The 13,500-nt window shown below is 44.3% G+C and overlaps 1 protein-coding gene across 2 annotated transcripts in view; it reads right to left on the reverse strand.

Moving 5' to 3' along the window:
* nhsa (Nance-Horan syndrome a (congenital cataracts and dental anomalies)) overlaps positions 1–13,500 on the reverse strand; it is a 45,823-nt gene that overhangs the window by 7,707 nt on the left and 24,616 nt on the right. Inside the window, exons 2-5 of one of the 2 annotated variants that reach the window (XM_017486702.3) lie at positions 5,346–5,498; positions 4,975–5,075; positions 4,131–4,193; positions 1,863–2,067 (exon numbers count right to left, since the gene is read on the reverse strand). In XM_017486702.3, the coding sequence (XP_017342191.1) occupies positions 1,863–2,067; positions 4,131–4,193; positions 4,975–5,075; positions 5,346–5,498 (522 nt within the window). The remainder of the gene's footprint in view (positions 1–1,862; positions 2,068–4,130; positions 4,194–4,974; positions 5,076–5,345; positions 5,499–13,500) is intronic. The other variant, XM_017486703.3, reaches the window with a different exon arrangement.

A 13,500-nucleotide genomic window follows, 5' to 3' on the forward strand; every position in this document is an offset into this window, starting at 1 on the left:
GATGGTGGGTTTGGGAGAGATGAGGTATGGACATTAATGGACATTTAAAAGATGTCTCACTGAGGAAGGCAGACGCCTCCGAGGGACGAGCAGCGATGGAGGAATCCTCTGAAAACGACACGCACAGTTCAGTGCATGTATAAAATAAAAATATAAAAAAAAGGAGAACTGTGCCACAGGTCCACGCTGAGAGACGGTTAAAGATAAAAAGACATAGTGACTAGCATAAATGTGCTAATATCAGCCTGAAATGAATAATCCAACAATAATCATTTTCACTGCTAGCTCAATGAAACTTCTAGCAGATTTAAATAGGTTGGTAATCTTTCAATAAGTACTGCGTGAACTTCTAAATATGATTCTTTTAACAATCGTAATCTTTTAATTTATTTCATACAGGTTATGTTTATGCGTTTACTCAAAAAATAACAAATAATAAACAGTTTTCCAACCAGGGCTGGGAGACATGATGATATTCAGTCCCTGCAGGATTTTGATCGCAGAAATGAACGCAAAATCAAGCAGACTCTGCAATATTTGGAGGAGCGTGCACTTTTTCAGAATTACCGCAGATTTTCCGCAGATTCAGGCTGAGACGCATCACGTGATGTCACAACGCGCGTTCAGCCAAAGCCGTCTTCGATTCACGAGCGTCGAACATGGGTACAGCTAAATGGTCCCGTTTACCAACAAACATCTCTATGAAAGAGCGCGCAGAACTATTTCGTGCGATTGCGATTTCGCCGATTCGAGTAGCTTTCCGCAAAAACCTTGCAAGTTGCATCGCAAATAAAAAAAAAAACAAAAAACAGCAAAATCATCAAACATTTTTGGCCGCAACGATCACAAAAAAAATTATTATAATATCGATATTTAACGTCAGAATACATTTTATGTCACAATGCATCATGAAATCTTTTTATTACAATTTTTATTTTGATTAAATAATCATATAGCCGGTGTTATATAACATATTTGACTTCATTTTTTAACTTGTAAAATGTTTAAAATATTCTACTTTTTTAGTGTTGTGTATATTTTATTAGATTTTTGGAAACATTTGAATAAACATTTTGAATATAAAAAAATAACTATTTAACACTAGCGTATTTTTGGGACATTGTTCACAGATCTATATAAATATATATATTTATATATCGTGTATCAGAGAATCATGATATGATATTGTTATCACATTGCTGAGCCCTAACATGTGCGAGTGAACAGAACGCACCGTGCCAATATGTTGTTTACAAACACGCACGTCCTTTCGGCTCGGCTTGCACATAGTGTACAACTGGGTGATATGACATCAGTACCATGATAAACGATGTCACAGCACACTTATCTGCAATATCGTCAGCACGGTTTATAAAAACTCGAATTGAAAGCAGACAATTGGATTCTTTTGTCATATTTCCCAGTCCTAAGACAGCGTATATGCGAACAGAAATTTTGCGTCATGGTTTAAGATGAACACACGAACAGATCGGGTATAATCTGCAGTCGGAATAAGTAAATCTTTGGCACAGTTCTCCATTCGGTTAAGCAAAACCTGGTCAAAATATGTAACTCCTTTATCATTACCTACGAAAAATATTGCATCAAAAGTGTATATCAAAATCATTTTTCTATCGAAATCTTACAAGTTTTAAACAATCAAGCTGTTTTAGAATTCCCACAGAGTTGGGTACTGTTCACACTGAGTAATGATAGTTACGTAATCTGACATCATGATGATGCACAAAACTAGCGTGAGGAAATAGATTAGCTCAGCAAAGCACACACAGGAGCTAGGATAGCATGAATTCACACAACGGTATCGTGATGTGTATCTGCTTCCGATTTAGAAAAGTATTTACCCGTGACGTCGATGGGCACCACGCAGGACACGATGGCCTGAGATTGGCTCTTCATCCTGTCCTCGGGAGTAGGTAACGGAAGAGCCACGCTCCAGTTGGTCTGTGTGTCCAGCGGGGAGGGAACGTTGGGAATAGGAAACCTGGATCGGTGGCCTAAAGACACAGAATCAGGGTCGGAATCCACCTGCAAACGTGAGAAAGAACACTGTGAGGGCAAGAGAGAGAGAGAGAGAAAGAGAAACAGAGAGAGAGAAAGAGAGGGAGAGAGAAAGGAGAGGGAAAGAGAGAGAACGAGAGACGCTGTAAATCAGGGATCAGGGTGATAGTAAAGTATCTGCACATGCTACAAACGGGAAAAAAGCAAGAGAAGACACACAGTGTGTGTGTGTGTGTGTGTGTGTGTGTGTGTGTTTCCTCATCCTCTCTAAGTTGCTCAATATGAAGTTAAAGTAAACACTTACCTCACAGTGTGTACAGAGTGCAAGCTAACTGTGAGTGCTGAGAGTGTGTCAGCTTCATATATACACACAATGTGTACACACACGCACACACACACACACATACCAGAAACAGGCAGAGGTCAAACTCAGGCGAGGCCTCACAATAAATGGGGTTCACAAAGCAGGGGGTTACCACAGAAACTTCTTGCAAAGAGAGGGGGTCTGTGTGTGTGTGTGTGTGTGTGTGTGTGTGTGTGTGTGTGTGTGTGAGAGAGAGAGGCAAAATCAAAGCAAAAACAGGGGCCACTGGGACAGAGAGAGAGAGAGAGAGAGAGAGAGGTTTTGTTCAGTGGGTTTGGGATTATACACTAAACACTCATTCATCCCATTTCTTCTTAAATTCACGTCATTTTAAAAAGCAGCAATAAAACCACAGAGAAAAGAGGACACATGAAAACTGGGAGTAAATATGAGGCAGAAATGGTGAAGTAATACAGCGCAGAGGGGCCAAGCAGTCTAAATAAAAATAAAATACAATATATATAAAAAAGGAGATTAGAGATTAAAATTAAGGAGAGCGGAACTGCTGCACATTTCATTTCTCTCTCAGACGATCAGGAGTTTGTGTTGGTTAATGGGTTCACACACACACACACACACACACACACACGTATCAACCTTGAAACCCTGTCATTATGAAACACCAGGCTACATGCTTCTGTAATTGTGTATGTGTGTGTGTGTGTGTGTTTCCCAGAAGTTACACATCGCAAAAAATGAAACACTATTAATAGTCATTTTTCCATCCAAAAAATCTACTGTTATATGTTTTATATTTGCGTGCAGGTCTAGAAGAAAAAAGTGCCGAAGTTAGGGGAGTTAGGGGTTAGTGATTAGGAGATAGGGGAGTTAGTGATTAGGAGTTAGGAGGTTAGTGCATTGGCGGAGTTTTGTCATTTTATAAAACTTGGGACATGCAGGTTTCATTTTTTTGCACTAATTAGTTGTTCCACAAGGTGGCAGCAATGAGCCAGTGCTGTTGATTCTCAATGTAGTGGAAGAAAAAACAGAATAAAGAGAAGAGATGGAAATGAGTGCAGGTTAGAAAGTACCCGCGTTTATATAATTCTTGCCTTAAAGATTATAAGGATTTGAATACGGGTGCTAATTGTGGCGAGAGATTGTCCAAGCGTTGTTGTTTGTGTACGATACAGAACATTTGTGTGTACTACGTGTGTGATTTGAAAGACCGCTGAATACAATACCTAACCCTGGCCTACATCGTTCTGGTTTGCCAATCCAGACTGTTGAATAGATACGTGTGTCCACTCATGTCCGAGGTTGCATTTACTGCTACTATTTTTTTTTATTATACAACAAGATATTAATAATAAGGGGGCCCTGAACACCCCCCAGAGACAAAATCTTTGCTCCGCCCCTGGATTAGGGGTTAGGGGATTAGTGATTAGGGGTTAGTGATTAGGGGTTAGAGGGGTTAAGGAATTAGGAGTTAGGGGTTAGTGATTAGGGGTTAGTGATTTGTGATTAGGGGATTAGTGACTAGTGATTAGGAGTTAAGGGTTAGTTATGAGGGTTTAGTGATTAGGAGTTAGCAATTAGGGGTTAATGATAAGGGGTTAGTGATTTGTGATTAGGGTTGAAATGGCTGCAGGTTTCTAGAGCTTCTGTTTGGTTGGAATGGAAACCTGCAACCTCACCAACTCTTTACAGACACACTCAAATAGACCATGATTAGGGTATAGGGGATAGGGCTTAGGGGATAGGGCATAGTGCAACTTGTTCAAGTCTGAGCGCTTTCATGCTGTACCTGTCTGATCCGACGAGAGAAGTGACAACATTCAGTAGGGGAAGAGGATCGGATGCTTTCAAACTATAACACAAACAATAAACAAATGAAGAAAATAAACCAGTGAGACAACAACAAACAACAACAAAGAAGCAATAAACCAATGACACAACAACAAATAACAAACATGCAATCAAAACAACAAACAGGAACATCAACCAATAACATAGCAACAACAACAACAATAGCAATGAATGCCCCCCACCCCCGCCCATGTGAACTCATTAACAGTGTTATGATGTTCTGCTAAAAACTTTCTTCTGCGCTGAAGTGACTGTCTGCTTTTATCACCACACCACAGCTCTGTTTTTGAAGCTGTTCATCTGTACAACGCCCAGCGGAACACTGTACTTGCATATCGATCAAATCCATTCACACACACCAGCTGTACACCTGTACCAACATGATAGATCAGGGTTCTTCAGATCTGGCCCTCGAGGTCCACGGTCCTGTAGAGTTTAACTCCAACCCTAATCAAACGCACCTGAACAAACTGACCAAGGTCTTCAGGCGTACTATAAAATTACAGGCTTGGAGGCTGGAGCTAAACCTTGCAGAATTGAAGAAAGATGTGTGTGTGTGTAGACCTCATGGACAAGCATAAGATACTGTATATCAATCATAAACATAATTCCTGTAAATTCCCCAGATTTCTCCCAGCCCTGGATCTGTAACCTGTGGGATCTCAAACAGCATTTTTTCAGCAGAATGCTGTTATAGAGGATTTATTTCTGGGGAAATCTAAGGCTGGTGTCTGATCCCGCACCAGACAGACAGGTGATTGGACACAGAGGTGTGTGATTACCGTGTGGTGCGTGTGGTGGGAGGGGGAAGTGGGTGTGGGCGGGGCTATCAAGAGGGTCACCCTCCGCTCTCGTTCACTGACTTCCTGTCTCTGCTGCTGATCTGTAACACACACATGTGCGCATACACACACAAATGGAAGAATGATGAGTAGAATATCTCTGTGTTTCTCCTCTTGTACACTAGAGGGCAGTGTGAGAATTCAGCTTACTCACAGCTGCACTGATTACACTGTACTCATATACAACAACAGCAATTATATATTAGTATAATTATTAGTATAAGTTATTGTTTATATATTTTATATATTAGTTATTGATTAGTTATGGATTAGTTATTGATGATTGATTAGTTATTGATTAGTGCTCAGACCTCGGTGTAGCGCTCTCAGGCTCTGTTTGGCGTTTTGGTGAAGCTCCTCGACACACGGTGGCCGACTCGACGGGACGAAGACGTTTCTGTGCAGCTGCCAAGCAGACTGGAAATGTTCACTGAGTTTAACCTCAACATCCAAACTCGATACAGCTGCAGAAAGCAAGAGAGAGAGAGAGAGAGAAATTGAGAGAGAGAGAGAGAGAGAGAGAGAAAGAGAGAGAGACTGTTAAGAAAAGCTGGAAATAATCATAAAAAACTCAGTAAGAAAACAGCCCAAAAATCTGAACCAATAGAGGGGGCATGACCTCTGTGCCTATCAGTAATAGTGAAAGAGGCATGGGCTGTGTGTGTGTGTGTGTGTGTGTGTGTGTGTGTGTGTGTGTCAGTCCTAGTAAAAGAGGTATGGACTCATTGTGTCAGTCCCAGGGAAGGGGGTGTGGCCTTTCTATCAGTCCTAGTAAGGGAGGCGTGGCTTCTGTGAGTGTGTTTGTGTATGTGTGTGTGTTCCCCAGTAAAAAGGGTGTGGCCTTTCTATCAGTCCTAGTAAGGGAGGCGTGGCTTCTGTGTGTGTGTTCCCCAGTAAAAGGGGTGTGGCCTTTCTATCAGTACTACTAAAGGAGGCGTGGCATCTGTGTGTGGGTGTAATGTGGATTTGAAGCCTTAAAGAACCCCATGCTGTGTGTTGAACTTTTAAACCCTCTCTCTCTCACACACTCACACACACACCCTACACAGCACCATTTTGTCCCGGGTTCCTCCGTGAGGACCGTGATGTCATGTGAACTGCTGTAGGACGGACAGAGGAGCTGTTTTTATCACAGCTCTTCCTGAAACTCGTCCGTGATGACATGGAAAATGTTTACAACATTAAAACGTGTCTCACACTGACGGAGACACAACATGGGGTTTCCTGCACAACAGCGGCAGATCATTACGGGAGGTACCGCTGCATCGCTGTAACACCCTGACATGATGTTCAGTGTGTTTAAGCCTGATGTGATGATAACTTCATACACTTTTTACAGCTCCAATCCCACGCTGGCCTACACTTTGTGTGTGTGTGTGTGTGTGTGTGTGTTCTCTGCTGATTAAAGGAAACCGACTGACAGCTCAAATCTTCATCAGGACAGGAGAGGAGAGAGACGACTCGTCTACACACACACACACACACACAGATTAAAGATAACAACGCTGATAAATGTACACTTTAATCAGAAAAACGGAAACACGTCGTCATTTATCTCTTCGCTACTTCCTGTTCTGAACTAACTTCTTCACTGATTACACGACCTGGACGTAACCCCCTTGCAGAGGTAGCACTGTGGCTAACAAGAAATACACACACACACACTCTATCGTGTGAAGACGTATGAGACTTCTCCATGCCAACAGCATCAATGATAAATTCTAACTTGCGCTTTGACTCATCAGGACACATAGCCCCACCCACTTGTATCCTGTTGGCTCACAAACCAAAGGTCAAAGTAAACACGAGGAGAAACAATTATTATTGTTATTATTATTATTATTATAATTAATAACAATAATAATAACCATCAGTCTTCTTTTATCTCTGCTTCTGTTTTCACCATTCATTTTCATACCTTTCACTCACACACACACACACACACACACACACACACTCACTCACACACACACACACACATACACACTCACACACTCACTCATTCACACACACTCACACACACATACACACTCACACACTCACACACAAAGGCTCAGTCATTGGTCACGGCTAATCCCAGGATTCAGCATCTCCGTTCACACACATGACCTTTGACCTCTGTGCACCTCGTTACAGCACTTTAACAGAAATCACTCTGATCTGAGCTCTGGGGTCAAAGGTCATCCTGCGTACACTGCTCTTCTCTCATCGCTAGATGTGATGAGGATAAACACACACACATACACACACACACACAAGATTTATACTGTGTGTGTGTGTGTGTGTGTTCAGTGTGGGTTTGTGGCGTCTCCACATGTGTGTATTAGTGAGGTTTAAGCACACCACAGGTCTCAGAGCTCATGTTACCTGAGTCAGGTGTGTGAGGATCAGAGTGAAAACCCGGATGGGACTCACACCCTGTATGACTCAACACACATGGCTGAGTGAGAGAGAGAGAGAGACAGAGAGAGAGAGAGAGAGAGAGAGAGAGACAGAAAGAGTGAGACAGACAGAGAGAGAGACAGAGAGAGACAGACAGAGAGAGAGAGACAGAGAGAGACAGACAGAAAGAGGGAGGCAGACAAAGAGAGAGAGAGAGACAGAGAGAGAGACAGAGAGAGAGAGAGACAGAGAGAGACAGACAGAAAGAGGGAGACAGACAGAGAGAAAGAGAGACAGACAGAAAGAGGGAGACAGACAGAGAGAGAGAGAGACAGAGAGAGAGACAGAGAGAGACAGACAGAGAGAGAGAGAGACAGACAGAAAGAGGGAGACAGACAGAGAGAGAGAGACAGAGAGAGACAGACAGAGAGAGACAGACAGACAGAGAGAGACAGACAGAAAGAGGGAGACAGACAGAGAGATAGAGAGACAGACAGAGAGAGACAGACAGACAGAGAGAGAGCGACAGAGAGAGGGTAAATGAGCGTTGTGCTCAGGTATGAAAGTTCTACACTATTAGGACTCTATAAGGATTCGGCTCTTAACACCACACACACACACACACACACACACACACACACACACACACACACACACACACACACAGACATGAGTAGATCTCACACAGAAAGAAAAGCTGAAAAACAATATGAGAAAGAAAGAGAAAATGAATGAATGAGGGTGAGGTCAGAGGTTATATTGTCACGAGAGGCGGGAAGTAGGCTCTGATTGGTTACAGTATCATGGGGCGGGAACTACAGACCTTTAAAACATGCAGAATAAAGCATGACATGAAACAGGCTTAAAACACAGTGTGTGTGTGTGTGTGTGTGTGTGTGTGTGAGTGACGTAGCTAGGGCATCAAAACACTCGGCGTTGGCGATTGGCACGGGGAAGCCGTCTCCATGGTTATTTTTAGCTGAGTATCTCCATGGAAACCTGCCCATGCCAGAGGAGCCCCAAGCCTTGTCCCAGTGTGTGTGTGTGTGTGTGTGTGTGTGTGTGTGTGTGTGTGTGTGTGTGTGTGTGTGTGTGTGTACGTCTCTGTGTGTTCATGTGTCCAATATTTGTAAAAGAGTTAAGAGAGAGCGGGTTTCATATAACTGAGCTTAAAAGTGAGCTGTTTATCCTCCTTCAGCTTAAGACAAGAGTATGAAGTATCACACACACATACACACACACTCATACTCACTCACACACACTCATACACACACACTCACACTCATACTCACTCACACACACACACACACACACACGGAGCAGCAGAAACAGCAGCATCACTGCTCGTCTGGGATTCACCATTTCTGATTGGTCGAGAGGAGGCATCCTCATAAGGACGGGTGGCAACAATCTAGGCAGAGTGGCACACACACACACACACACACACACGAAACATGTCAAATGAGGTCAAAGCCTGAGAGAAGACAGAGGGTGTGTGTTTTTCTGAATAGCAGTAACAAACCTTAGAGACAAACACCATAACACTGCAAACTCTGCAGACAGTAGTACTGCAGCAGTACGTGTGTGTGTGTGTGTGTGTGTGTGTGTGTGCGTGTGTGTGTGTTTGTGTTGAACCTCAAATAAACATGCTAACATCTCCAAATATGTGTTTTTGTTCTTTGCCCATCACACAGACACACACACACACACACACCTCAAGGTGGCACGGGTTAAAGAAGGAGAGCTGTGCAAACACCGCCTGTCTTCTGGTGGTCAAGGTGTGTACGTGAGGTCGAAGGTCACATGGGCGTTGTCTATTAAGGTTTATTATCTATTCCACTCTCAGCACTTGTGATATAATAATCCCATCATGCTTCACTTCAGCAAACGCCTGTGAACGGATTAGTGCGCACGTTCACGGTATAGCCACGCCCACAACACTCCAGAGACACGAAAAAAATTACAGACTGACTCCTCCCACTTTCACGGGGTGCCGTTACTTTCGTGCCACTTGTAGAGGCTGGTCTTGATTTGAAAAAACTGTGTGAGCAAAACAAATAACGGACAGGTTCGTTGTGTGAATGCTCCTGAGACGAAGCTGAGCGCAGGGCAGGTGTTAAATCTGTGTAAACCCCTTTTCCCTCCCTGACATTCCGGGCGTCGGCCCAAGCGCTCATCTGACAGGGAGTGAGGGAGGAGACAGGGAGTGAGGGAGGAGACAGGGAGTGAGGGAGGAGACAGGGAGTGAGGGAGGAGAGGGATTTAGGACGCAGCGGAACACGAGCAGCGTTTCCTGAACTGTAACTCGATCCCTTCAGCAGGTGGTGAGGGAAGTGTAACTTGTTTTTCTCTCTGCACAGATCACGGGAGTGGCTTCACACACTCGTCTTTTCTTTTTCCTTTCCTTCCTTCCCTACTCTCTGCTCTCCTCGTTTTTCCCTCTTATTCCCCCAACATTTATCCATCCGTTTATCACTGTTCGCTTTTTTTCTACCAGGCTTCTACCGCCCATCCGTCCATCCTTTCTTTTCTACATCCACCCATCCATCCATCCATCCATCCACCTTTTCTACATAGTCCATCTCTCCCTCCTTTAACCCATCTATTCCTTCTTTTCCACATCTGTCCGTCCGTTTATTTCGACATCCATGATACCGTTCGTCCATCTCTTTTCTTCTACCTCCATCCGTCCATCCATACATCCCGTCATTTCTCCAACTATCCATCCATTCCTTTTCTTCTACCTCCATCCGTCCATCCATACATCCCATCATTCCTCCAACCATTCATCTGATTTTGCATATTCCAGCCATTTATCCATTTCATTTGCTTTCATCTTTTCTTGTCTATGTCAGTCCATTCCACCATCCACGACTCCAATCCAATCCATCCTTCCGTCTCTTCTCTTCTCTTTTCTTTTTTGTCTACCTCCATCCATCCAGTCATTCAGCCCTTTATTTCTCCTCCACCCATCTTTTCTGCATATTTCTTCCATCCCTCCAATCATCCTTTCATCTGTTCTTGTCAATGTTTTTCCATCCCTGCATCCATCTATTCATTTGTACATCCCGCCATCTTTTCAACAATCGCTTTGTTTCTCCATCCATCCATCCGTTTCTCCCCTCTTTTCTCCTTTTTCTTTTTTCTCTTCTCTTCTTTAGTGTTCGTGAAATGCATGTTGTGTGTGAATGTGTGTGTGTGTGTGTGTGTGTGTGTGTGTGTGTGTGTTGACCAAGCCCCAGTGTTCACAGAGGAACAGACCCGTGAGGTTTGAACATCAAAGCCACGTCCCGTGTTTCCCTCTGTTTGTGTTTCATATTTTCCTCCTTTCATCTCTCACATCCAGACAGCTCTCTCTCTCTCTCTCTCTCTCTCTCTCTCTCTCTCTCTCTCTCTCTCTGAGTCTCAGAAACATCTCAATCCCTCCATCAGGCCCCCATATGAAGCAGGATTTAGGGAAAGCGGGCACAGATGGAGACAGAACGATTTTAAATCTCACTTCATCACTCACTGTGAGAACAAGTGAAAAAATAACAACCTGAAACACAACATGTCTGCGTCAGAGAGAGGAGAAAAGATAAAAGGATAAAAGATGACGGGTTTTATTGTTACTTTATTAATGATTAATAAGGTAATAAAATCTGAACTTTATGATTCTTAATTCAGTTTTATTAGTCACATTTTTAAATCTGTAAATTTGTAATCTGTAAGCTTTGTGTGTGATTGTCATGAATAATATTCTGTAAATCACTGTTCACACACATCTTGTAAAGCATTGCTTCGGCCCCTCCCCTCAGCTCTCTGGAGTCATTTGCCTGGCCCCGCCCCCTCAGCTGTCTACAGTCATCAACTTGACCTTACCTCTGCCTCCTCTGCGTTCAACCATTTGGCCCCGCCCTCTCAGCTTTTTTAAATTATCCACTTGGCCTTTACCTCACCCCCTCACCTATCTAAATCCATCCACCTGGCCTTTACCCCACCCCCTCACCTATCTACATCCATCCACCTGGCCATTACCCCACCCCTCACCTCTCTAAATCCAATCACCTGGCCTTCGGCCCACTCCCTCACCTCTCTACATCCATACACCTGTCCATGGCCCCTCACCTCTCTAGGTCCTTCCAGCTGGCCTTTACCCCACCCCCTCACCTCTCTAGATCCATCCACCTGGCCTTTACCCCACCCCCTCACCTCTCTACATCCATACACCTGGCCTTCGGCCCACTCCCTCACCTCTCTACATCCATACACCTGGCCTTTACCCTGCCCCCTCACCTATCTACATCCATACACCTGGCCTTTACCCTGCCCCCTCACCTCTCTAAATCCATACACCTGGTCTTTACCCCACCATCTCACCTCTCTAGATCCATACACCTGTCCATGGCCCCACCCCCTCACCTCTCTAGGTCCTTCCAGCTGGCCTTTACCCCACCCCCTCACCTCTCTAGATCCATCCACAAGGCCTTTACCCCACCTTCTCACCTATCTAGATCCATCCACCTGGTCTTTGCCCCGCTGCTTCAGCGCTCAACCATTTGGCCCCACCTACTCAGCTCTCTGGAATAATCTAACTGGCCTTTGCCCCACCCAATCACCTCTCTAGACCCATCCACCTGTCCATAGCCTTGCCCTCTTTGGCTCTTTGTAGTCAACTACCTGGCTTGTGCCTTGCCCCCTCAGCTCTGTCAACACCAACACTTGACTCCATTAACACATTACAATGTTGCGATCATACGTTTTGCTCAGAAATGTTTTACATGTTATAAAGTGTAAACTGTTATTTCCGATTGCATCATATGTAAAAGTTGTAAGAATTCTTAGTTCTTATGATTACATTCGCAAATGAACAAATATGGCGGTAACCGAATTAAGAAAATTAGCCCAGAAGTCCATAACTCCCCTCTACAGGATCTGAGCGGATGGATGTTTGCGCTGATTTTAATAACGTGTCGTATTATAGAATCGATTTTAGCTGCTCGCTCATAGCTTGGCTTTCTGTGACTGTAACTCTGTCGATTTAAAGCCGTAAACTCTCAGCATGATCAGCACATTGCTGTTCCCATCACTCACGTGTTACAGGCTTCAGCATCTACAGCATCTACGTCTCACCCCAATCCCTACTTGTGGATGTGTAATGCTCGGTCATGCTAACGGCTTTAGCAGCCAATTCAGAGCCGCAGTCTGGAAACTATTGAGAAGCAGAGAGCGGAGAATAAAGTTTAATAAAAGCCGGAGCGTCCACACCTGGCTGGTGCTGAGGTCAGACTGCCGCTCGCCTGGAGCGTGGCCTGGGAAAGAGATTATTCACGGGGAAAGTATGCGCACTGACAGAGGGATTTACATAGCAAAGAGGAGACAACAGGTCTACCGCTAACCACTCACACACGCCGAGACACACACGGCGGGGAACAGTGCGGAGACAGGCAAGGGGAGAGTGTAGAGTGAGACAGGTCAGAGTGAGACAGAACACTATGACCTGTCTCACTGTGACCTGCAGCAAAGCCAAGAATTTAGTATTGTTCCAATGAGACTTTTCCATAGAAATCATTTAATTTAAGTGTTCATATGTGCTGGTGAGAGAGTGAGACAGGTCAGAGTGAGACAGGACAAAGTGAGACATGCCAGAGGTAGACAGGCCAGTGTGAGACATGCCAGAGAGAGACGGGTCAGAGAGAGACGGGTCAGAGAGAGACAGATAAAAGTGAGACAGGTCAGAGTGAGACAGGTCACAGAGAGACAGGTCAGAGTGAGACAGGTCACTGTGAAACAGGTCAGAGAGAGACATGCCAGAAAGAGACAGATCAGAGAGAGACAGATCAAAGTGAGACAAGTCAGAAAGAGACAGGTCAGAGTGACACAGGTTAGCATGAGAGTGGAATATCTAAGTGATAAAGTGATGAAGCTCAGAGTGAGACACACTAGAGTGAAATGACTCAGAGAAAGACGGGTCAGAGAAAGACATGTCAGGGTGAGACAGGTCAGAGAGAGATAGTCTAGCATGAGTGAGACAGTCTAAGTTAGAAAGGCCAATGTGAGACACACTAGAGTGAAACAGGTCAGAGTAAGTTACACCAGAGTGAG

This window comes from Ictalurus punctatus, chromosome 15 (assembly GCF_001660625.3).
Source record: "Ictalurus punctatus breed USDA103 chromosome 15, Coco_2.0, whole genome shotgun sequence".
In the NCBI taxonomy this organism is placed as follows: Eukaryota; Metazoa; Chordata; class Actinopteri; order Siluriformes; family Ictaluridae; genus Ictalurus; species Ictalurus punctatus.